General features: G+C 44.2%; 2 protein-coding genes across 3 annotated transcripts; one reads left to right on the top strand and one right to left on the bottom strand.

The window, feature by feature from the left end:
- Positions 1–279: 279 nt before the first annotated feature.
- On the top strand, positions 280–8473 carry LOC117143100 (poly [ADP-ribose] polymerase tankyrase). Its single transcript, XM_033307581.1, is given in 7 exon segments — positions 280–981; positions 3359–4141; positions 4206–6086; positions 6152–6309; positions 6375–6667; positions 6736–6892; positions 6952–8473. Coding segments are annotated over 7 exon segments (4569 nt in total). The 5' UTR covers positions 280–785; the 3' UTR covers positions 8053–8473.
- Positions 8474–11459: 2986 nt separating this feature from the next.
- Positions 11460–23817, bottom strand: LOC117143116. Of its 2 annotated transcripts, XM_033307603.1 has the most exons (6): positions 23634–23817; positions 14987–15048; positions 14078–14393; positions 12599–12825; positions 12214–12526; positions 11460–12147 (listed from the first exon to the last, which is right to left on the bottom strand). In XM_033307603.1, the coding sequence occupies exons 4-6, from the start codon at positions 12810–12812 to the stop codon at positions 11664–11666; spliced, it is 1011 nt and encodes a 336-aa protein (XP_033163494.1). In that variant the 5' UTR covers positions 12813–12825; positions 14078–14393; positions 14987–15048; positions 23634–23817; the 3' UTR covers positions 11460–11663. The 2 variants fall into 2 exon arrangements, with proteins under 2 accessions (XP_033163494.1, XP_033163493.1); XM_033307602.1 differs by lacking the exons at positions 14078–14393; positions 14987–15048; positions 23634–23817 and adding an exon at positions 13151–13473.
- Positions 23818–24176: the final 359 nt, after the last annotated feature.

Genomic DNA, 24176 nt, shown 5'->3' with positions numbered 1-24176 from the left:
TTTTCTTAAATTATCTCATAAAAATGATGATCTTAATTTTTGTCCTATTTCTATTTCTATCTATGGTTAACAAAAATATTGTTTCTAATAACACAATAGATAGATAGTGAGTGCATACTGAAGTACAAATTAGTGTGCAACCTTGTGAGAACATAAACTATTAAATTTAAAAATATAATTAATAGAAAAGCTTATTGAATTTGACGACTTCAGTATTTTTCTAGAGTGACTTCCCCCGTCGCCTGGTCACACCGCTTGACTCAACCTGGAATATTCGACCACCCCGCCAACGGTCACTCTTATTCGGTCACAAAACAATGCAATATTTCGCGGAGCAGTGAATTAATCCGGAAATAATTGCCCGTGCCCAGAGCTTTGGAGGCCAAGTACCAGGGAGCTAGTCCCAGAGTTGGTCGCAGTCCCAGTGAAACCGAATCGTAGCCAACCGCGATCCTTGCAACCGTGCTGTGTCGAACCCAAGAAATCCTATTGATTTTGGGTCTGCAATTGTGCATTAAATATTAAGCAAAAACGAGGGCTGGTCGCGTGGCAGCCAGTGGCAAATTGTTGCTCCTGCGGCACAGGCAGGACACCTGGACACAGGATGCGGGCAAGCCAACGACGGACAACAGCGAGGCTTGTGTAGGACGGCCAGAGCAACTGCTGGAGGAGAGAACTGGACTGGGAGTGGAAAACCCGAAAGCCCACTGAATATTGCGCTTGTTTTTTGTTGCCTATTTTTTTCGGGGCGTGTGTGTGCCAAAGCGTAGCAAACAAGCACAACAATGGCCAACAGCAGCCGAAGTCGGGCCATTTTGAGTGTTAATCTCGATGCGGTCATGGCCAACGATCCGCTGAGGGAGCTCTTCGAGGCCTGCAAAACGGGCGAGATCGCCAAGGTGAAGAAGCTAATAACGCCGCAGACCGTAAACGCCAGGGATACGGCGGGACGCAAGTCCACGCCATTGCATTTCGCAGCGGGTAAGTGAGATGCGATGCGGTTAGATCCCATCCAAATCCCTTCCAAGGACGGTCTAAAAACGGCAGCCCACCCCACCATTCGCCCACCGAAAGGTTGAAGGACTCGCCCAAACCCCCCGCTGCAGTGCGGATTTGGCCTTGAGCTAGTTGCGCCTGGGTGTGACGGGCGTCATTGTCGTCGCTCTCGGTCGGACACTCGCCTGCTCCAATGGCGTCGAGAGTTGACCTAGTTTCCATGTCGCTTATGCTTTTGGCTCTGCCACCGCTTCTGCTTCTGCTTCCACCACGTTCTATGTGTTCTATATGTTCGGCTTGTTTCCGGAAGACCCCCTCTCAAAAGGGAGGGAGATCCCCCGAGCTGCCCCCTTCACCACTGCATGTGTGCGTGCGTGCTGCATTTAAGCATTTTCTATTTTCAAAAAAGACTCATACAGCTGCGGTCGAGATAATAGCACTAAGAGCCAACGTAATTAGCCATTTCAATGAGAGCTTTCACTGTCTCAGCATTGGAAATTGAATGTTTAACATATAACTGATTAGCTTTGTTTGTTTACACGTAGAATCCATAGATAAGGGTATCCAACATATGGTCTGATTGTATAGCTAACCTGTTTAACAGGGTTTACTTAGATGCTTGGCCTTTGAATATTAGATTGGGTAAACAAAATAACTCGTGCTAACATATTTTATTTACATTTTTCAACTATGAGTGATCTAATGATTAATCCTTCGTGATACAAGTAGACTTACTAATGCCTGCAAGCTTTTTTAACTATTATTTCGACTGCTGTTGTAAGTGTCTGTTTTTGTGGGGGTGACAGTGATAGTGGGCGGTGGGCGGTGCAGTGGGTTGTGGGTGGTGGAGCGACTTGTTGTGGCTGCTGCGTTGTATGCGCCATCCTGCTGACGTCTTTGGCTCAATATTTTCGCGTCTTTTGTTGTGACTTTGGCCTAGTTAGCATTTTATGCATTGCGATTTATTTAGTCAGTCGGCAGCATCGAATCAAAAGTGGAAAGAAACGTCTTTCCCTTTCCCAATCCCCATCTTTCCCCAAGCTTTTCTAACCGTTTCACTCGACGCCCCTTGCATATCAATTTCGCCTTTTGGCCATTTGTGACTTCTTTTTTTAAGTTGAGCACTTTTTATTATCTGGCGGCGGTCTATGGTCTATGATTCATTCGCTGGTCTTTCTTTCTTTCTATAAACTGGTTTTCCATTATTATGTTCGTCTGTCTTTTTGTCACGTTCTGTGCACAAAAAGTGAGATCTTCGAGGGGTCTGTTATTGTCGGGTGCCGTTTAAGTTATATATTTTATTGCGGCTGCTTTTCACCTCGTTGAATGTATGACATTTTTGGCCACTCGAAGTTTTACAATACCTGTTGCGGTGGAAACCAAATCGGAGCTCACGTTTCCTCCTTCCTTTCCCACAAACGTGACACATAGTAAAACGCAATCGCCTTACTTCGCTTCTTTGCCACTATCTGATTTTCTGACATTGGCCCGTTATCATGGCTTTTATATAGTATATATAGTCGATAAACCCGGAGAGACCTTCCCCTCCATATCTTGGCCATATTCGAGATACTTAAAACATACGTTTATCGCTGGCCAAAAAGTTAAGCAAATTAACCTTCGGGGCGGTAGTTGCAAATCAAGTTGGTATTACATACATATATATCTCAGTTTTTATTCATATATTGTTCACAGTCCCAAGGATCACACTTCCAAGTGGCGAGCAATTGGCGCTTTGCCGCTCCAAGTGCAACAGTTGGAATTAAGTTTTCCATTCTATTAATTTTTAATGCAAAACTTTCGTAATTGTTTGCCCACAGAAAAGTGAACGGCACAAACGTTTCGCAAACCACTTTTTGGTGGGTGGCTCAAGCTTTTGTTTGCCCAGATTTGTAATTCGATCCGGTTCTCTTTGCAGTTCATTATAAACGTAGCAATAAACATTTATTTTATGTTGATCATCTGTGGTGTGACTAATTCCGGTGCCCAATTAAGATGACTCAGATTTCTGGCATAGACAATGCAAGAGTTGCCAAAAGTATGTTCATAAATCGGTGGCTCGATTGGATTACATATAATAATCACAACTGTCATCCGTTTATATTGATTATTATGCGATTTATTTTGATTATGTATCATATGATTGTGATGTGTACTTTCAACTGAACATAAGCTAATGGAAGCATATTTGAGATTTTCTTTGGTAACAGTTCTGCAAATGCGGAAAACACATCTTTCTTTTCGTATGCCATGGACAAGGTTGAAATCCCCGAAGGCAAGACCTTCCCACTCAGTTGTAGGGCTTTCCCATCGACCAATACATGACATTCATCTAATAACCTATTCGTTTCTATTTTATCAGGTTATGGACGCCGGGAAGTGGTCGAATTCCTGCTGAACAGCGGCGCCTCCATACAGGCGTGTGACGAGGGTGGGCTGCACCCGCTGCACAACTGTTGCTCCTTTGGCCACGCCGAGGTGGTTCGATTGTTGCTGAAGGCGGGCGCCAGTCCGAACACCACCGACAACTGGAACTACACGCCATTGCACGAGGCGGCCAGCAAGGGCAAGGTGGATGTGTGCCTGGCCCTGTTGCAGCATGGCGCAAACCATACGATCCGGAACTCGGAGCAGAAGACACCACTGGAGCTGGCGGACGAGGCGACGCGTCCCGTATTGACCGGCGAATATCGCAAGGATGAGCTGCTCGAAGCCGCTCGCTCGGGTGCCGAAGATCGCCTGCTGGCCCTGCTCACGCCACTCAATGTCAACTGTCATGCCAGCGATGGACGACGCTCCACGCCGCTCCATCTGGCAGCGGGCTACAATCGGATCGGCATCGTGGAAATCCTGCTGGCCAACGGAGCGGATGTCCATGCTAAGGACAAGGGCGGTCTGGTGCCGCTTCACAATGCCTGCTCCTACGGACACTTCGATGTGACCAAGCTGCTTATCCAGGCGGGCGCCAATGTCAACGCCAACGATCTATGGGCCTTTACGCCGCTCCACGAGGCCGCCTCCAAAAGCCGCGTCGAGGTCTGCAGCCTGCTGCTCAGTCGTGGAGCGGATCCCACCCTCCTGAACTGCCACAGCAAGTCGGCCATCGATGCGGCGCCCACCAGGGAGCTGAGAGAGCGGATTGCCTGTGAGTTATAAGCTATCTGCGTTTAAAATATCTTAGCTCTAACATGATTCATATTACTTTGCAGTTGAATACAAGGGTCACTGCTTGCTGGACGCCTGTCGAAAGTGTGATGTGTCCCGTGCCAAGAAGCTGGTGTGCGCGGAGATTGTTAACTTCGTGCATCCATATACAGGAGACACTCCGCTCCACCTGGCCGTTGTCAGTCCGGATGGGAAGCGCAAGCAGTTGATGGAACTGCTGACCAGAAAGGGATCACTGCTGAACGAGAAAAACAAGGCTTTCCTCACACCGCTGCACTTGGCTGCCGAGCTGCTTCACTACGATGCCATGGAGGTTCTGCTTAAGCAGGGCGCCAAGGTTAATGCCTTGGACAGCCTGGGACAAACGCCATTGCATCGGTGTGCCCGTGATGAGCAGGCAGTGCGACTGCTTCTCTCGTACGCAGCGGATACGAATATAGTTTCCCTGGAGGGACTTACGGCCGCTCAATTGGCATCGGACAGCGTGCTGAAGCTGCTTAAGAATCCTCCGGACAGTGAGACACATTTACTGGAGGCAGCCAAGGCAGGAGATCTGGACACAGTGCGCCGAATAGTGCTCAACAATCCGATTTCGGTCAATTGCCGGGATTTGGACGGACGACATTCCACACCTTTGCACTTTGCTGCTGGGTTTAATAGGGTGCCAGTGGTTCAGTTTCTTTTGGAGCACGGCGCCGAGGTTTATGCGGCTGACAAGGGTGGACTGGTGCCCCTGCACAATGCCTGCTCTTACGGGCACTATGAGGTGACCGAACTGCTGGTCAAGCACGGAGCCAATGTAAATGTGTCGGATTTGTGGAAGTTTACTCCTCTTCATGAAGCCGCCGCCAAGGGAAAGTATGATATTTGCAAGCTGCTCTTGAAACATGGCGCTGATCCAATGAAGAAGAATCGGGATGGCGCGACACCGGCGGATTTGGTTAAGGAATCTGATCACGATGTTGCAGAGCTGCTGAGAGGTCCGTCAGCTCTGCTGGATGCAGCAAAGAAAGGGAACTTGGCACGAGTACAGCGATTGGTTACGCCGGAATCCATCAATTGCCGGGACGCGCAGGGCAGGAATTCCACACCACTTCACCTGGCCGCCGGATATAACAACTTTGAGTGCGCCGAGTACCTCCTGGAGAATGGAGCCGATGTTAATGCACAGGACAAGGGGGGACTAATACCTCTGCACAATGCCAGCAGCTATGGACATTTGGATATTGCGGCACTGCTAATTAAGCACAAGACGGTTGTCAATGCGACAGATAAATGGGGATTCACACCGCTCCACGAGGCTGCACAGAAGGGGCGCACTCAATTGTGCTCGCTCTTGTTGGCCCACGGTGCCGATGCCTATATGAAAAACCAGGAGGGGCAGACGCCCATCGAGTTGGCCACGGCAGATGATGTTAAGTGCTTGCTCCAGGACGCGATGGCCACCTCGTTAAGTCAGCAGGCGTTGAGTGCTTCCACGCAATCGCTGACAAGCAGTTCCCCGGCACCAGATGCAGCTGCTGCTGCGGCACCGGGCACATCTTCATCGTCCTCATCCGCAATCCTATCGCCCACCACGGAAACGGTGTTGCTGCCCACCGGTGCCTCCATGATTCTGAGTGTTCCTGTTCCACTTCCACTGTCCAGTAGCACGCGCATCAGTCCCGCCCAAGGAGCAGAGGCCAATGGGGCTGAGGGCTCCTCTTCGGATGATCTACTGCCCGATGCGGATACCATAACAAATGTGTCCGGATTCCTAAGCAGCCAGCAGCTGCATCATCTAATCGAACTCTTCGAGCGCGAACAAATCACCTTGGACATTCTAGCCGAGATGGGCCACGACGATCTCAAGCAGGTGGGCGTCTCCGCCTACGGCTTCCGCCACAAGATACTCAAGGGAATCGCCCAGCTGAGGTCCACCACAGGTGAATATATAAAAACACTTATAAATTAGTTATATTAAGAATCATTTCATTAATTTCATCCCTAGGCATTGGTAACAACGTGAATCTATGCACATTGTTGGTGGACTTGCTGCCGGACGATAAGGAGTTTGTGGCCGTCGAGGAGGAGATGCAGGCCACAATACGTGAACATCGCGATAATGGACAGGCTGGAGGTTACTTTACTCGATATAACATCATTCGGGTAAGTTTTTTACCAAAATGGGTAACCGAATTTCAATCTAAAATATTTCTTTGTCATGAAAACAGGTGCAAAAAGTACAGAATCGAAAGCTGTGGGAGCGCTATGCTCATCGGCGGCAGGAGATCGCCGAGGAGAATTTCCTGCAGTCCAACGAGCGTATGCTCTTCCACGGTAGTCCCTTCATCAACGCAATCGTGCAGCGCGGATTTGACGAGCGCCACGCCTACATTGGCGGCATGTTTGGGGCAGGCATTTATTTCGCCGAGCATAGCTCGAAAAGCAACCAGTATGTGTACGGAATTGGCGGCGGCATTGGCTGTCCCTCGCACAAGGATAAGTCCTGCTACGTGTGTCCAAGGTAAAGCTTTGATAATCATTTTGAGAAGATCCTCTTAGTCATACAACCCTTTCTTCCAACATTTTCAGACAATTGCTGCTGTGCCGAGTGGCGTTGGGCAAATCCTTCTTGCAGTACAGCGCAATGAAGATGGCCCATGCACCGCCGGGACACCACTCGGTGGTGGGCAGACCCTCGGCGGGTGGCTTGCATTTCGCCGAATACGTTGTCTATCGGGGCGAACAGGTAAATTCCCTACAATCCATGAGTATTCAGTTAATCTACAAGTATGTTATGGTTTGCAGTCTTATCCGGAGTACTTGATAACCTACCAAATCGTCAAGCCCGATGACAGCAGTAGTGGAACGGAGGATACGAGATGATGGATGCCCTCTGTCGGGTCCACGCCCACAACCACGTCGCCCGCGCTGCACCAGCCGCAAACGCAACAACAACCGCAGCAGCAGCAGCAGCAACCGCAACCACAACAACAGCAGAAGGCACCACTGCCGTTGCCACCGCCACAACAGCAGACCTCAGCTCCAGTTGCCAAGAGGCGGCCCAAACATGCCAAACCATCGCTGCAGTTGCAGTATCAGCCCTATCAGCCCCAGCACCACCCGGTTGTTGCATCCGCCGCTGCTGTGACCACCACCCAACCTTCGCCCGCTGGCGTTTTTGCGCACAGCAATAACAACAATAATACGAGCAGCGGAAATGTGAATAATAACAACAATGACATGTCGCCGGTGTCGAACAGCAATAGCTACTCCTCGGTGGACACCAACCAGACGCTGCTCAACTCGCTGGCCAACCAGCAGCGCAACCATCGACAGCAACAGAATCATCATCAGCAGCAGCAGCATCAGCAGCAGCAGGCGAACCGCAGCCAAAAGTATAGTCAATTTATGATCATCACACCCGCCGTTTCCATAGATCGCGACTTCGAGTACGAGTCGCATTTGGACTTTGAGGATTTCGCCAATGCGGCCCACAACAATGGCAATCTGTTTCGACTTGGATTGCGGCGGAGTGATAGCAGCAGCGACGACAGCGGCCACAGCAGCGATAGCAGCAGTTTCCGCTCGAATTACAATCCCTACTTGCACCACAGTCGCCAGCATTTGCTATCGAAAGGTGGTAATGGTGGTGGCGGCGGTGCTAGTCGTCACTTCTACGCCTTCACCTCGTCGTGGCGCTGGTGCAGTCTTCTGTGCGCCGCCATGCGCTGTTTTGGGGCCGGCGGAGCCGGGCACGGGAATGCTCCGTACAGCAGCTCGCTGCAACATCATCGACTAAGACGCTGTTCGTCGTACAATGCGGAGAATGCCTACGAGCACTTTGCGGCCCCCTTCAAGGCGCGCAAGACGCGCGACCACATGAATAACATCACCTACGAGTTGTGACGGTGGTACGACATGCTGGTGGTTATTGATCTCTATGTCTCCGTTGGCCTCCCGTCTATTTTATTACAATTACTAGCTATAGATGTCGTGTCCTGTGTGTCTCTCTCTCTCTCGTTGTTTATTATATTACTCTATAATATATCACGTAAGGGCGAGCTAGCGAGATGGATTCGTTCGGTTCGGATCGAATTGGATTGGATGGGATTGGGTTAATCAAAAGTAAAGCACAGTTTTTGAGTGATTTTAATTCGAAATACGGAAAATGCGATTCGATTATACGAGGTTAAAAGTTCTTTGCCGATGAATGCATTACATTACATTACATTACGCTCGCGCGTTTATTTAAGTGTTTAAGCTTAGTTAATTTAAACAATAATTAAAACTCCAATTAAATTTAAATATACAAATACATATACATCAATCGAAAAATGAGTTTCTCTTGAAAAGGTTATCTTTTAAAGCAATATATTTTGGGGGCTATTTAATTTTTACATTTTTAGTCTCATCACTGGAATTAATTTGTTTTGAATATTTATTATTAATTTAATAATAAGAACAATCGGTTCAATGATAATGGCACCCTAACTTTTTCAGGAGGCAATCAGCGAAGAGCAAGGGTCAAAAACTATATGCGGTGTTCTATTTATAATCCGGCCATATGGAGAAAGACTCCCAGTCATGGTATTGATGTATAAATATGCAGGCATATGTTTATTAATTTTGAAACTAGCAATCTGCTTGACATTGAACTTTTAGTTGAACAATTTCTGGCACTACAGTTTGTTTTAAATGAATTTTGCTTTTATGATCGCCTTTCATTCATTTTAATTTTTTTCATTTCTTCACATAAGTAACTCAAATTAATTTTTACATTTATAACCACAATATAAAAATCTTAAATGTTTTTTTTTCGTTATCATACTTCTAGTAAACACATTCTAAAATTTATATTATAGAGTCTTATCTACACTGCCTTTATTTTATTTCCTTTTATAATGCTAATTTAAATACTTTTTCAAAACCATCTTCCTATTTCATTTAGTAAAGCCATGTACTTTGGCGTAAATACTAAGTTTATTAGCTTTGATCTAAGTAGCCAGTAACAAAAGCTCCATCCTAACGGTTATTCCGCTCAATGTTAAAGCTTATTGTCATTTTTGTATTCCTCTTTAGAATGCCATTATATTTAATTATCTTAAGCTCTCTCCATTTCCATTTAGTAATGCTACTTTGGCAAAACTACTAGGTTATTAACATTGAACCCAATAGAGGGTAACGAAAGCTTCGTCGTAACGACTATTGCGTGCGTAGCAGCTAGCTTTTGACCGCCAGCAGATGTGCTTGCAATTTGCAACTGTCAAGTCAACCGACACGTTAAGCTGCGCCTAAAAGTTTAAAATGCAACCGCAACGGAAGAATAATGATGATGAATGCTAAAATGCTAAAGTACGCAAATATCTCGCTTTCCCCCCGATTTCCCCTTTTCACGCGGCAAAAAACGCACGCAGGCACATTTCACTGTCAAAAATGCGGCTATAAACCATTTTGGAGCCGCCAGGAGCTGCTGTCGCAATCATTTATTTTTATTTTCATTTCGCTTGCCACTTATGTTGGCCCGCATTTGGCCATTTCTCAAGTCTTTCGGCCCGCTCGAGTGCGTCTCTTTTTCGGGCCTTAGTTTTTTGGCATTTCCTTCTCTTATTTTTTTTTTGTCTTTTTTGGCAACATATGCAAGTAATTTGATTAAATTATATAATTACAGGGCGAGACATTCGAGATGGCAAGATGAGTAGACGGCAAGACGGTCCTGACTTTGACGAACAGCAGCACGCAAAGCGCAGCACCATCGCACCACATTATGGCCATGGTGGTTAGCATTAAGTTAAAGTTAGGCTTAATGGCAAGCTGCTCACAGCACCGAAAAAAATGGGCATCATTTTGGAACTGATAAAATCAACATTAATATGTATGTAGATAATTTTATAAATTTGTTGCAAGATCAGTGTTGCACATAAAAACTAATTTAATAAAAATCAACGAGTAACGAGTATAACAAAATCAAATTATCTATAAAGTTATGTAATCTTGTAATCTATGAAATTCTTATATTTAATTCTTTGTACTAATTATTTTGCACTGTGTAGATCGCCGTCTGCGACACTCACTGCAGGCCGGGACTAGTGCAATTTGTATTTCGGAAAGGCAACAAATAAGCACTGGGCACGGCCTACATCAGGTGACGTTTTAATGTACCACTGCACTCTCATCTCGGATGCACTCCGCTCCAAACTCCAAACTCCCAACTGCCCAATCCCCACACCACTCACCTTTCGCGCTCCTTTCGTAGGCCTGGGCCATATCAATAAGCCAAGTCAGCCAGCTCAAGCTGGGAAGAGGAAGAGAGGAGCCAGGAATGTCCGAGTGCCACATAAACACTATAATTACACACACAACATCACTCCCAAAAGCGAGGAGCTGTAATTTAATTAAGAAATATAGACGCATTATTAAAGAAAAAGGATTAAACAAGGGGGCAACGCACATAGAAATGGCCTGGAGGCCCCACCCAGTTTGGTCAAATGGAGATGTGCCTACTCAGACTTCATTTGGCATTCGGCTGTGCCGGTCATTCCGACTGCAGGTTCCAGTTTTCCCGGCACACATTTTCTGGCCATATCCCCCCGGGATGGGAATGATGGTGCGTTGGACGTCCCACCACATCGATTAGCATCCTACGTGGAAACACCTCCAGTGATTCTGGGTGGCGTAAAATTAGGTGGTAGATAGTTTATTAGCATGGTCAGCTATCCATTGCATTATTCATGGCCTCCAGTTAAAATGGCTCTTCCTCAGAGAAACTATTTCCTTGGGATAGTAATCAAAGTTTAGCTTGAGTTTAGCTTCAAGGGCCGAAGGTGGAAGCTTTCAGAAGCTTTAGGGTTGGTTCTCGCATACAGAAAGTAATAAAACTTAAGGACCTTTTGTTTTTACTTTATGTCTGCCACGGGAAATGTAAATATGTATATCATCGCAAGCGTTATCCTCGAGTCCTTAAAAGGGCAGATTACTATTGTGTAAGACAATCATGGCATACAATGCCCTTATAGAGGTCCGAGATGCGCAAGGGGAACGCTGACACATTCGTTCACATTCGTGGCGAAGTCATAGTTGCGTCTGATCCCACAGATTTGTATACATAGTATATATTTGCATTTCAGTTGACGCCTTAATGAAACCATGAAGTGAATTATTGTTTAAAATATGTATGGTCCTTTATGTAGGATTTATAGGATTCTATACCATTACAGATGTGCATCTTACAGATAGAGTATTATGCTTTTGCCGAATCTGAAAATTAATCAATTTGGATTAGTCGACCCGTTCCCCTGCCTTTAAAACAAAGCAAATAAGTGTATTTTTCCATTATGTTAATAAATGAAATGCTTGGATCTTCCACCCCGGTTACTGCGAGGCTAGAAGACTTAAAAGAGTATAATTAAATCATAAATGATGTAATCGAATTTGTCATCAATGCGGCTATTATGCTATATGCATAGATGTAGACACGCGTGCCAATATCCCTACCCGTAATTTAAAAGTGTAACTTAAATCTACTCGTCCTCCTCCTGCGACTCGCTGCTCTGATCGACCGGATCGACCTCATCCGTCTTTTCTTTGCTGCCGCTATCCTCGTTGCGAAGCGAGGTCTCGACCAATTCGCGGGTGAACTTCTGCACCAGGCGCAAGGCAGTGGCCGCTGGCATATCGCACAGGGAGTGGCACATGAACTCGCCAAATCCCCGAAATTTGGCGTACGCCTGTGGCAAGGGGGCTAGAGGTTGTGTTGGATAGTATCCGGATATCGACAGACCGTCGTCGAATCGGCGCTTCGACGGATGATCGTCCAACGGCTGTGATCCACGCTTATTGCTCCTCATGGGAATAACAATCGGACTACTGATAATGTACTCCGGCTGGTTTTGGTTTCGTCGGTGATAGCTTTCCGCAAAGTGATTGTAGCCCTTGCCATTGGGCATTTCGCCATTCGTGGAGCGTTGGCTCTTGTTGGCTTCGTCAGAGGTATTCAGGGGAATCCTAAAAAGAAATTATGTCTTGTCATTAGCAAGTGTTACGTTAGGCAGCAATGGATCATGGACTTACCCTAGCACTGTGGTAACGGGGAGTGCCTGCTCGCAATCAAAGATCTCGGAGTCGTCCTCCAGTTCGTCCTTGACGCTGTTCATATGCCCGTTGCTGTCGCTCCGGCAATCGTCCACCTCGTAGGTCTCCTCATCCTCCTCCTTTATGCTCATGTTCTTAAAGCTGCGCCTGGGCCGTATGTGATCCCCCAGAAACTGGAGGCTTTCGAACAGAGGCCATTGTGAAGACTGTGTGGAAAGGCCATTCTCGACTCGTCGCTTTTCGATGTTATAGCGATTCCTCAACGTGGTCATCCGTTCCCTTATACTGGTGGCTAAGAATTAAGATGGGAATATGCCTAGAATTATTTCCTGCCATCTGAAACTGGTTTAATCCCCTTGCTCACCATCGTAGCCCAGTTTGTGGGCTATCTGTTCCCATATATGGGCCACATACAGCTTGTCCTTGAACCGCTTGTTTGACCTATCGTACAGCACTGGGTGCGATCGGTATTCCCGGATCAGACCCAGATCAAACTCGCCCGTTTGGGCGTATGTCGCTCGAGGCCGACCACGCCCCTTTGGCAACTGCGGTGGATACAAGTGTGACAGGTTCTCCATTCCTCCTCCAGCCCTGCCATGGTTAATTTTACCAATGAAAGATTTATTATTTGCCATTTTAATATTATTTTGTGATTTGTTAAAATTTTGATTTTCCAGTTCTCTTTTTTTTTTAACTAAAAAGTTATTCGAGGCGAACTGACTTAAAAAACTAAAAAATTAAAAATACATAATATATAAAAACTTGAATGATCATATTCTTCACTTCTTAACCGCTCTTTTTCTAAAACATAGTTAATGCCGCTCAAAGGTCTTAAAAATATAAAAAGAATCGATCCAGCGAACGAAAAGAACACAAGAAAGAAGGAATACTTTTGAGGATATACATACACACTTACTTAGTTACCGGTTTTTCAACAAAAGGGAGCATAAACAATTAAAAAACAAAGTCTGGCCGAGCAGAAGAAGACTATAAAACGAAGCGTTGGCGGGTGAGAACTACTGAATGTTGGTAAAACTGCTTGAGGTTTTGATGCTGGAGATTGATCGTATCCTGCATATTATCACTTCGATAAGTCGGTGATCTGTTAAGGATACGAATCGACAGTTCCGGGGTTTAAATACAAAGTAAATAAGGTGCCCCCAAAGCAGAATGAAGCAGCATAATAGCTAAGCAACATTGTAATTGGACTTCGGACAGGTATTACTGCTCACAAAATCAAGGCTAGATAGCAACTGAATTTAACGATAACCGACCGATAAATCTATGCTTGCCATCCCTAATCTGCATCCGCTTTAACGGCGTACATGCATTTTACACAGCCGCAGCCGTTTACATGTATATATACGCGTGCGTAGGTGTGTATATAAAACAAAACTGCATCTTCAGTGCGCTCTATCTCTTTCTATCGCTCAGTTTTGGTGCTAAGCGAACGACGCGCACTGTCGGCGTCGACGCCAGCAGCGCAATAAAAACAAAGCCAGCGAATACCGTAAAAATATCAAACTACCTAAAAAAAAAAGTACAGAAACGCGCTCGCAACTGCTTGATATTAATTTTAAGCGACGCCAGCTGCGCTGCTCTGCTCACACAGATAAACATAAAGAGTCGCCTTATAAACTTTAAATAAACAATTGCAGACTACCACTAATTTACGCTGTGCGAACGGAATAAATAAATAAAAAAAAAAACAGAAGAGAAATAATAAAACTAAAATAAAAAGAAAGCAGGCATTACCGAGTAATTGAGAAACTGGTATTATTTTTGGCTGGCTGGCAATATCGAATTAACAAATATCTTAATTTATTTTTATAGATTTACTCACCTCGGAAATACAATTTAGATTCGCCTCAGGTTGGTTTTAGTGTGTATTTTTATTTTTATACCTATTAAAACGCGCGCTCTTTGCTCTGCGTTGCGCTTGGGCTTGCCTCTGCTTTCTAGCTGGCTATTATGGCTAACTGTAGCTGTGGCTGTTACTTTAAAAAATCAATATAGACGTAAATAAATTAATTAAGATTGCCTGCGCAACACACGACGCTCCGCCAGTGCGATGTTCGCCGCTCTCTTTCGCTCGCGATGCTCTGTCTTTTTGCCTGCACGCACAACTAGTCGCTGTGAGAATATTTTTTAAACTGAAACTGAAAAAATTTTTTATTTTTATATTTTACGAATTACGGACGAGGCAAGCCGCAAGAGAGCGGCACTCACACAGGGACAGGCACTCACACAGACACACAACCTCACGACCACGCGCGCACCAACCCTCTCGCTCACACAGGCGCCGAACCCCATGTAGTAGAGATGCGAGCGTGAGGCAATTTCTTTCGCTCGTGACGGCCGACTTTGAACGTGCAGTCAAACCAGTTAGCACCACTCGGATTTCTGCTACGTTTGGGTTGTTTTCTTGTATTTAACAGTGTTAAATTTTCATTTTCAATCATTTTAAACTGCATTGCACCATTGAGACACTTTTTATTCATTGCTCAGACCATTCAATTGCACATCTCTAGCAGACAGCCAACCAGGTGGCAGCGCTTTCGACTCAAATACATGTGGCAACCATGGTCGGGCATTTCAATAACGGAAAAGGGATGAAAAGTACCAGAATACCGCGCGCGTTTGGGAAATGTTTAAACATCAAATGTAACTAGGAAGTGTAGGAAAATATGAACACGAATTCAAAGCGATTGAGTACACATAAGAACATAGAATAGACAAGAAGCAAACTCACCTGTATATATACTTTTATATAATTAAAATAACACAGAAGTTCTGATATTGCGAATTAGAGATCTGAAACAACAGAAAATATATCATAAATAAAAATGCGTGACATGGCTTTAGTAATAATAAATAAATTGTATTGATTTTAGTTGTTTATTACAAACCGCCCATAGGCCGGGACAAGTGCAATGTTTATTCGAAATGCAAAACGTTGACACCTTCCCGTCCTACGGGAAATTCATATTTTTATTCGGCTGAAAACAAGATCACGAATATTGTGTTTCAGCAAGTACAGGGAACATCTTGATAAACATTCACAAATAATACCATCAACAGGTAGGCAGGTAGGCGAACAATAGGAGTACCGACCAAAGCCCAAAAATCTCAAATTTCAAAAGCAGAGAACATAAGCAGCAGTTCATATTAAATTTCCGCCCCTACTTGAGTGTCCTTTGTGCGGGTCTGCGAAATGCCCAACAATAGTCCTGGGTCCTCGAGGAGTGGGAGTTTCTGATCGCATAGGATCGGGAACAGGTAAAACTAAACCCTGGACAAAATCAAGCGTTAAATGCCTTTTACTTACGCCTCACATCATTTCGCAAGAGGAAGCTTGTATGTATGTGAAAGTATGCTGCGGGGTCCATTAACAGTTGGCTAACATCAACAAAATTTGAAATCCAAAGCGTGACAAATTCGTAGAAACCAGAACCACTTGGAGGCGGGCAAAAAAAAATGAACAAATCTGCTGAGCGGAAGAATTGCCAGGGCAGCAAAAAAAAGAAGTCTACCAAAACACACCCGCGCTTCGCCCTTTTTCCAGGCTTTTCCAGAGATTATTTACTGCTCCAACTGTTTGGGAGCCTCAGCGTATTTCGCTTATCTGCCCCAAATGAAAACCAGCATATAATAATACTAATAATATCTTCTGGGGGCAGTGGAGAATCGGAGCTTTGCTCGGTATTTGTTTATTTGATCGCTGCTGGCGGCGCTTTTCGTGGCCCAAGACGGCATTAGGTTTTAATGTTGTTCCCTGCGACACAACAACAAATTCCGCACTGAACAAGAGCTGCAATAAATTCATATTTATTTATTTTTGTTAGGCAAATACGCCCCCAACGGCTCGAAGACTCTCTTCAGTCCTCGGGCGCTTCTGCCCTCGCCTTCTCCATTTCAGCAAGCGAAAGGAAAGGCCCAGAAGAGACCCCAAGTCCGAGTCTTGGACGCACGATAACAAAAAAAATGAGCCGAGGCAGTAGAATGAGCAGAAAACAGAAACAGTACGGCACATAAATTTGAAATAACTAATAATTCATTGAAAAAGCTGGCAGGGAATGGGGCAGGCATGGGGGGAAACTGGAGTGGCTCGGCGGTGGGGATCAAGTAATAATATTTGCTCAAGCCAACAGCTGACAAGTCAGCAATAACACACACTTCTCTCGATATCGCGATCGAAAATCCCCGCAGGAATTGAAGGCGCTCGGTTTTAGAAAGAGGAGGCCTTTCGAAAATATATGGTGGGGCAGGGAAGAGACAGACATAATAGCCAGTTTGCAATTCTCCTCGATCTAGCAGAAGGTAAATTAATTGCAGAGGTTAACCATTTGGATTTTGAATTTGAATTCAACTAATATAGCGTAATTTCTCATGTCTATTCATTATGTGTGTGTATCGTCTCCTTTTCTAACATATATTTAAAATGCCCATTTGTCTTCTCTACGGTTTCTCCTTGCACATCTGCGCTCATTAAGGGCATTCAGAGTTCGGTTCGCTGGCCTTTCTCCTGCACATTTATGATGGCTACTTCTCCGCCTCTGCGAAATACTTGCCAGCTTTTTCGTTGTCCGTTGGTCTGTTCTAGTTCGAGTAGAATCGTTTTTAATGACTCGAGAGCAGGAGCCGCAGTTCCAAACCAAACCAAACCAAACTTAGGAAAGCATCGAAGCCTTCGATGGCAGCCAGGGATAAGTGAACGGGAATGGTCATGGATGGCCATGACTTCCAGCCAAAAACCGTTTGCATTTCCCATTGTTGATGTACTTGTTGCTTCTTCGAGAGACAGAGATACAGTGGATGCAACTTAGAATTGATCAAACCCCTAAAAATCTCAACATTTTCCAAGTAATGTTCGCAATTTCAATTAATTCATGAGGCATTTAAATCTCCATAGACTCGCGAAAGAATGTGCAGTGCTTTACAATGATAAAATATGCAAATAAACCAACACTGTGGGCTATTAAAAACAAACTAATCATTTTATAGTCTACAGTTTAACAGCAAATAGAGTTTAGTACAGGAAATGAAAAAAAAAAATATGTGCTGATGAGTTGAGAAAAATGATCGTAAAGACAGCTCATGAAGATAATATTTATACATTTTATTACAGGCAAATATTTCTGTCTATTTTTTTTCTATAATATGCCAAAAAATAAAAATGTCTAAGGAGAAAGAAATTGTGCCTCCCATAGAGTTTCCACTGTAGATCGAGCGAGGGCCGCGAATAGAAATAACTGTATTAAATGGGCCCAGGACCAGTGAGAAAGGTCTGCCGCCTGAGAACCGAGCCTCCGCTCTTGGCTGTTAAAATTTCTAGGCTCCAGCAGCCGAGGCTCTCGGGTCGCCAGACTTGGCCATCGTTTTGGCCATGGTCGGTGGAACCTGTTTTGGGCTCGGGGGGCCCAGCAGCAGATCGCACAAAAGGCGTTCCAGAGATGCGGACTGGGCCGTGCCTGGCTGTCTCATCTGTTGTCTATTTGGCAGGCTCCAACTTCTACCAATTGCTGGGGGCCTGTTCGCAAGTGCAACATGTTGCCAGCAACATTTGTTGCCTCGGCAAACACTCACAGATTTGATTTGCTCTTGCTTCCAATTCTTCTAGATTTGCCAAGCCATTTTGCCATTTTTTGGTTGGTTTGTTTTTGCAGCAGCCGCCGCTGCTGCAAGACAGCAAGAGCAGCGTAATCGAAATGCAATTAAGATGCGGCTTCAGAGTGCTGCAGAATTTTTGACTCGCACTCACCAAAGGAGCGAGAACGTGGCTGCAATTTATATTCCCGGACAGATTTTTAGAAAGTAGCAGAGGAGTTATACCCGAGAGTCCAGACCAAAGCCGAGACCAAGATCAAGACCAACCCATAGTGCCATTCGAAAGGCGTTGACGTGGAGAGGTGAGCCCGATCCCGAAATGCGGCTTAGAACGATCTCGGTGGATTGTAGACTCACTCTGTTGGTATTCGTATGTGGCATAATTAAAGGGTTACGCCACGGCCACGCCAATCTTCATTCGATATGTGGCGATCTGTTCGCGTCCCCTGCTTTCTTCTCTGCTCTGCTGTAGAATTCAGTTCTGTAGAATTGTGTGGCTGATATGCATAACGGTGGTTTAATATGAGTTGGCGCACTAAGAGCGACTGCGCCACAAGTGGGCATGTCTCCGGTGATCCAACCCCTTTTCTCTATTCCATCCTTGCACTGGGAAAAAGTCCAATTTAACTTGCAGAAAAAACTATCTCAAAGAAATTGATTCGGAAGTTACGCTTGGAATAAACTATAATGAAAAGAATTGTAATTGTAGAGGCTGTCTAAAGAATTAGGCAAAAAGAATCGCAAATAGAACAGCGATCGTTAGAATCTGTTTTAAAAACTATGCAAATGGAGAGAGAACTTAATTTTTTAAAATCTTGAACAAATTAGTTTCCTGAAAATACCCTGAATAATTCATTGAATTTTCCCTCAATGTAAAAGGCTTCTCTTGTAAGTCGAAACACATTCATTTCGTTGATATCGTTATGGCGTAATATGGGCCACTTCTCCCTGGACGTGTGCAGTCATCAGTCGAAATGGTCGGCCATCAGCGCATCGTTTATTGGGGCTCGCTCCGCGAGTTCTCCAATTGATTGCCCACATCTGTGCAGGCTGAGCTCCAAAAGAATCTTCGCCAGACGCACAAGGATGACCAGAAATTATTGTTCATTGGGAAAACGTGGCTTCGAGTGGTAGTCTCTGTTTAATGGCATCAAACTTTAAAAGCAAGCAAAAAGCCAGTGTCTCAAGGCAAATAACCACACTCAGCTGGAATATTGACTTGATTCCATTACGCTGGATTGCAAAATAAAAATTATCTCATTTAATTTGCTACTGGACAGGTGCAGATTTGCCAACCAAATTCTCACAGCCAACTATCGTTATCTTTTTGCTGGTTAAGTGCGATATCCTGCTTCTCCAAATGAGTGTTTTTTCGCAACTTCTTTTCTCCGTCTTATTCCAAGAACTATAAAATCTCCATTTGTAGTTTCATTCATATCGAGAATATGATTTCTTTAAAAAATGATTCAGTTATTGTACACTAATAATACAATTTTCTCTGGGGAATTGTCCTAAGGGAATTGGGAATTAATCGGAAGATGGCAATTAAAAGTTGAATGGTAACTTGCAATTCCGCATTCAACAAATATACATTTGATAAACTGAACCTTTCGTGATAATTAAGTAAAGCTCTAAAACGCTGTCTTCACTTTACATTATAGAAGAATGCTAGAGTCTTGTCATAAAATCATACACCTTTTTACAGGACGCATAGTGCGTAATCTTTTCATGGCATCTCCACACAAAGTTTCTCATTATTTCGCAAATGTGTAACCAAATGTTATTATCCGCTAATTGCCAAATAGTTTGGCGTATCTCGTTAGCAATGGCAGGCAGATTGGCGACTGAAGACTAGAGTCGGAAGACTGGGCCTGGACGAGGCTACAGCTACAACGGCTCAATTACTCCGCGTCTTCAGTGGCTCACAATCGGGGCGCTGAAGAATCGGGCTTGTTGCCAAGGAGTCTTCGGTCTAATAGCTAATGATCGGCGGTAAATATGCGCCATCTTAATCCCCCCGTCGTACCCTGATCATCAGCATCTTTAAAGTGAACGAAATCCCGAAGACCGAATGGGGCCAAGTTCTCACACAAATTAAAATTGCTGTTCTCTTTTATTTTCGGGCCGCTTCTACGCAAATGTGTAGGGTATGGGTTGCGACTTGGGATGTTCCGAGTGGCATCTCATCGAGAAGAATTTAAGCCTCGAATTTCGCAGAGGAGAGACGGAGCTAAGCAAATTTTAAGCTGGTGCTTCATAGTTATATGGGGCATTGCCTATACATGCATATGTACATACATATGTGTAAACAAACGGGTATGTGTGTTTGCCCCGTGTTAGGTATTCGATAGCGCCAATTTGATATGGCGGCCAGGAGCACAAATTAAGTTTCCCAGAAACGAAGAATACTACCTGAACAGCGTAGAATCCCCATTCCATTCTTCTGGCACTGCCAGTGGAGTGTTATCTTCCTTGGCTGCGAGTTTTATGTCTGCTCAGATCGTAAAGCTGTTAGCGACGCTATAAGGAAGAGAATCTCTCAAAAAGAAAGTTGGCAATAACGCAAATAAACTATGTAAAGTGGCTTCTTCAATGGAGAAAGAAGCCAAGGCGAATAAGATGTTGCCGCAGGAACATCATTTTGCTCAGCAGTGTTTTTTAATGCACCGCAAGATAGTTAAAGGAAATTAATGAGTAGTAAAAGCGAAACGGACGGGCCAAGTTGCCAAAGAGAGTCGATCCAACCACTCAGAGGCCACAAAAGCGAAATCAATATCCAATCATTAATCGTTAACTAATTCCATGAATTCTGCCCGACTTTGGGATCCCGGGTCCAGCTTTTTTGGTCAGGTCCGTCTGTCTTCGGTCTGCCTTTGCCCCATTTACCAAGTTCCAAAAACGCAACCAGACATGCCACACTAAAGACATATATTTATGCCCCGAAAGCAACTTTTGGCGTATTTAGAACAGCAACAACAACAAACAGCGGCGAAAAACAGAAATATCAAGATAAAAATATTTTTTCGGGCGGCCCTTTGTGGCTCTTCGATGGGACAGTGGTTACACTTCAAAATATCACCCAGTCATAATGGTCAAATAAGATATTTGATAACCTAGATTATTCACAAATTTGAATAAATAATTACATACATATAATGATTGCATTTAATTGAATAGACTGGAATCTTGGAACTATCTACACACCTATCAAAGTGATTTTAGTTAAGGTAGGACATGTCAATATTTGCTTTGATTGTTTCCGGTGTATTGGTCCGCCTAAACCAAGTATTTGCTGATTGCTGCTTTGTTGTTGTTATCGTCGTGGCGCGTCTCAAGTCTGGAGTCGTCCCTTTGTGCCTCCTCAGGGATCTTCTTCTGGGATCTGGGATTTCCTCCCTCCACACACGCGTTTTGAATTCGATTTGCCGATTGCCGTTTGCTTCTTGGCGAGATTTCGATTTCGTCGGCAACAACAGCAACGAAGGTCTCGACCATGAAACAATTTTATATTTTTGTGCAGAAAAAACGAAGATCAATAAAATTTTACCGACAACTGTATTTCGCTCAGACATTGGAGTGGAGGGCCCTAAAATTAGTGACCAAATTGTCAAAGTGTGGACCTTTGAGAGGGGGTGTGGGTCACATTTTTGGTTACAGTAATCAGGCCAGAATCGAGCGAAAAGAAATTGAAATTAAGCAGCTGGTAAAAATTTGAACTTCATTTTTTGTGTGCTTCGGTTTCGTAGATTCCGAAAGTGCTACAAAACAAAGTGTTGAAATTTATTTGGGAAATGGGGAGCTCTGTTGCGTATGAAGGTTATGTTCACTCCATGGGAAACTAATGTGGCAAAAGGCAGATTGGGACCGATTGATATGGAAAACGGCTTACATGACCCAAAAATTGTTAAAATTAATAGTATAGGGAAGAAATGTGAGTAGAAAAAACATTTCACAGCAAGAAAGTAGTTTTACTGCAGCATTTTCCTTGATTTCCTATTATCTCTACATTTTACTTGAAAAGGTCCAGAAGTTTTGCCTATCAACTGTGAACCGAAAACACACAAAAAGAAAGTTGCCCCTAGGACTGGTGCATAATTCTGTAGAAAAGCGAAGAACAAGGAGGCTTTGTAGAAAGAGGGGGTGAGAAGAGAGGGCGCCGTGTGAGTTCCTGCAGAATCCGCTGCAAGAAAGGTGCTCCAACAACAAAAACAAGAATGGCGATTCCCAGAAACGAGAGTGTGTGGGAGGTGGAGAAGGTGGAGCTGGAGAATTCTTCCAAAGGAGCAAGAAGAGCGAAGAATAGGGGCCGTCACTAATGAATTTGTATGCAGAGACCGCAATGATTTGGCACAAAAACAAAAGCAACAGTAACGGAAATGCGAGGATTAAGAAAAAAAAGGGAAACGCGGGTCCAACAAACAACATTTTGTGAAATTAGTGCAGACAGTCGAAAACGCACCTTTTATGTTTTGTAGCCTCTCTTCACATTTAACGATTGCCAGTTGTTTCTTTTTCCATGATTTTTGATTTATGCAAAAGCAATAAAAATTATTATAATGAAGGCGCTGACATGGCTGATGGCCAGAGCAAAAAGATGCACTGCGAGAAATAGCTTATACGAATGGCATCAAATTACATCAAAAGGATTATGCAATCATGTGGTTTCTTTAAGAAAGTTTGAAGATTTTGAAAAACATTTTGCTGGTTTAATATTTAGTTTAAATACTTTTTAAAAACTATAACTGCATTGTATAGCACATGCCATTCTAATTTAAATGAAGATCCTCACATTTTATGTCTGTGTAGGCGAAGAACAGAGTTGGCGACACGTGATGATGGTGAGGATAAGGAGAAGAACTGGGGGCGATGACGATGCTGTTGTTCCTTGTCCGTTACTTTAACTTTACTTGCTCTCTCTCCCGCACTGGGGCTCATGTTAAAAAACAAATAAAAGTTCAACAAAAAAGAGCGCGAAGAGAATGAGTCAGAATGTTTGTTTGACTTCTGCACAAAGAATGGCTTCTTATTTCTTTGTGCTTATGCTCCCCGAAATGCAAAGGCAAAAGCACATGTAAAAATAAATCAAAAGGCGACAGGAAAATCGCCATTTTCCCCGCCTATATGCACAATCATTTGGGCGCAAAAAGTCTTTTTAGCAGATCGCTTTAGTTTAACTCCCAACTATTAGCTATTTTGATGGTCAGCATAAATTCTTCACCTCTTTGCCGTAATTATCTAAAGGAGAGAGTCACTCCTCGCGGCTGCGCCCAAAAAACGGTTAAACATAAAAAACTAACGGCAGTTTTATAACGCTGGTCTTGGGAACTGGGGAGATTACCTTTTGGGAGGATGCGCCAAAAATGAGCGGAAAATGCCCGCAAAAAGAGTGGGCGCAAAGAGATCCCCGAAGATGATACACAAGCAATCAAAAGAAATGCAACGGCCTCTTCGCGCTCCTCATCCTTCTTCTCCTCCTTCCTCCTCTATTCCATCTTCACCCATTTCTTCCTGCACTTGCCGATGCACCGTTACGCGGAGTTGAGCCCGGGTTCAAGATCACCGCACCCAGCCAAATGTTTTTTCTGTTATTTTTTTTCCTTGATTTTTTCGGGCGCATTCTCCGCCTTGTCTCTTTGCACTTTTACACAGATTCTTTGGGGGATATTTCGTCGGTTTATGATGTTTCTTTTCCTTTAGTTGGTGTTTTTCTATTTTTTTTTTGAGGGCACTTGGGACTAACGGTTCTGTTTGGTGAAGTTAACAAATAAAAATAGCGCGCGCACTCAACTCACCGACAAACAAACACGAGCGCACAGAAATGTTTAACACACCATCGTCGTGCCGGAGGCTCAAGGCTTTAACTTCCTCGATCCGCAGTAACTTGCTCACTTTTTACTTATATTTCTTTTGATCAGTAGAGTAGTCAGGAGTTGGAAGGATCTGTTGAGACACAACCGTCGCCGCCGATGGATTGCGCGCAATTGAATTTCCTCCACAGCGGCGACTCAGCTCGTCGCCTCAACGAAAACGACTTCAGAACTCAGACTCGAATCTCTCTGCCGACGTCGGCAGAAGCAGCGGCTGCAAAAAGGAACGCAACTCGCAGGGGTGGCAACTTTTAGATACCCACTACCTGCCTTTTAAGGGGCATAGAAAGTATAAAGTAACACTAGAAGATTACGTTAGCTAGACATGAAATATAACAAGTTAAATATAAGTATATAACGTTTATTTAAGGATTTTCATAGTGTATCGTTTTAACTATTAGCTTTTAATTTGAATGCAATCACTTAGTACGATTAATATCAATATCAATCTCGTATATATTCTATTAC

The sequence above is a fragment of the Drosophila mauritiana genome, chromosome 3R (genome assembly GCF_004382145.1).
Source record: "Drosophila mauritiana strain mau12 chromosome 3R, ASM438214v1, whole genome shotgun sequence".
NCBI lineage: Eukaryota > Metazoa > Arthropoda > Insecta > Diptera > Drosophilidae > Drosophila > Drosophila mauritiana.
Note: the sequence above shows the minus strand (reverse complement) of the source record. Positions and strands in the feature narration are given on the sequence as shown.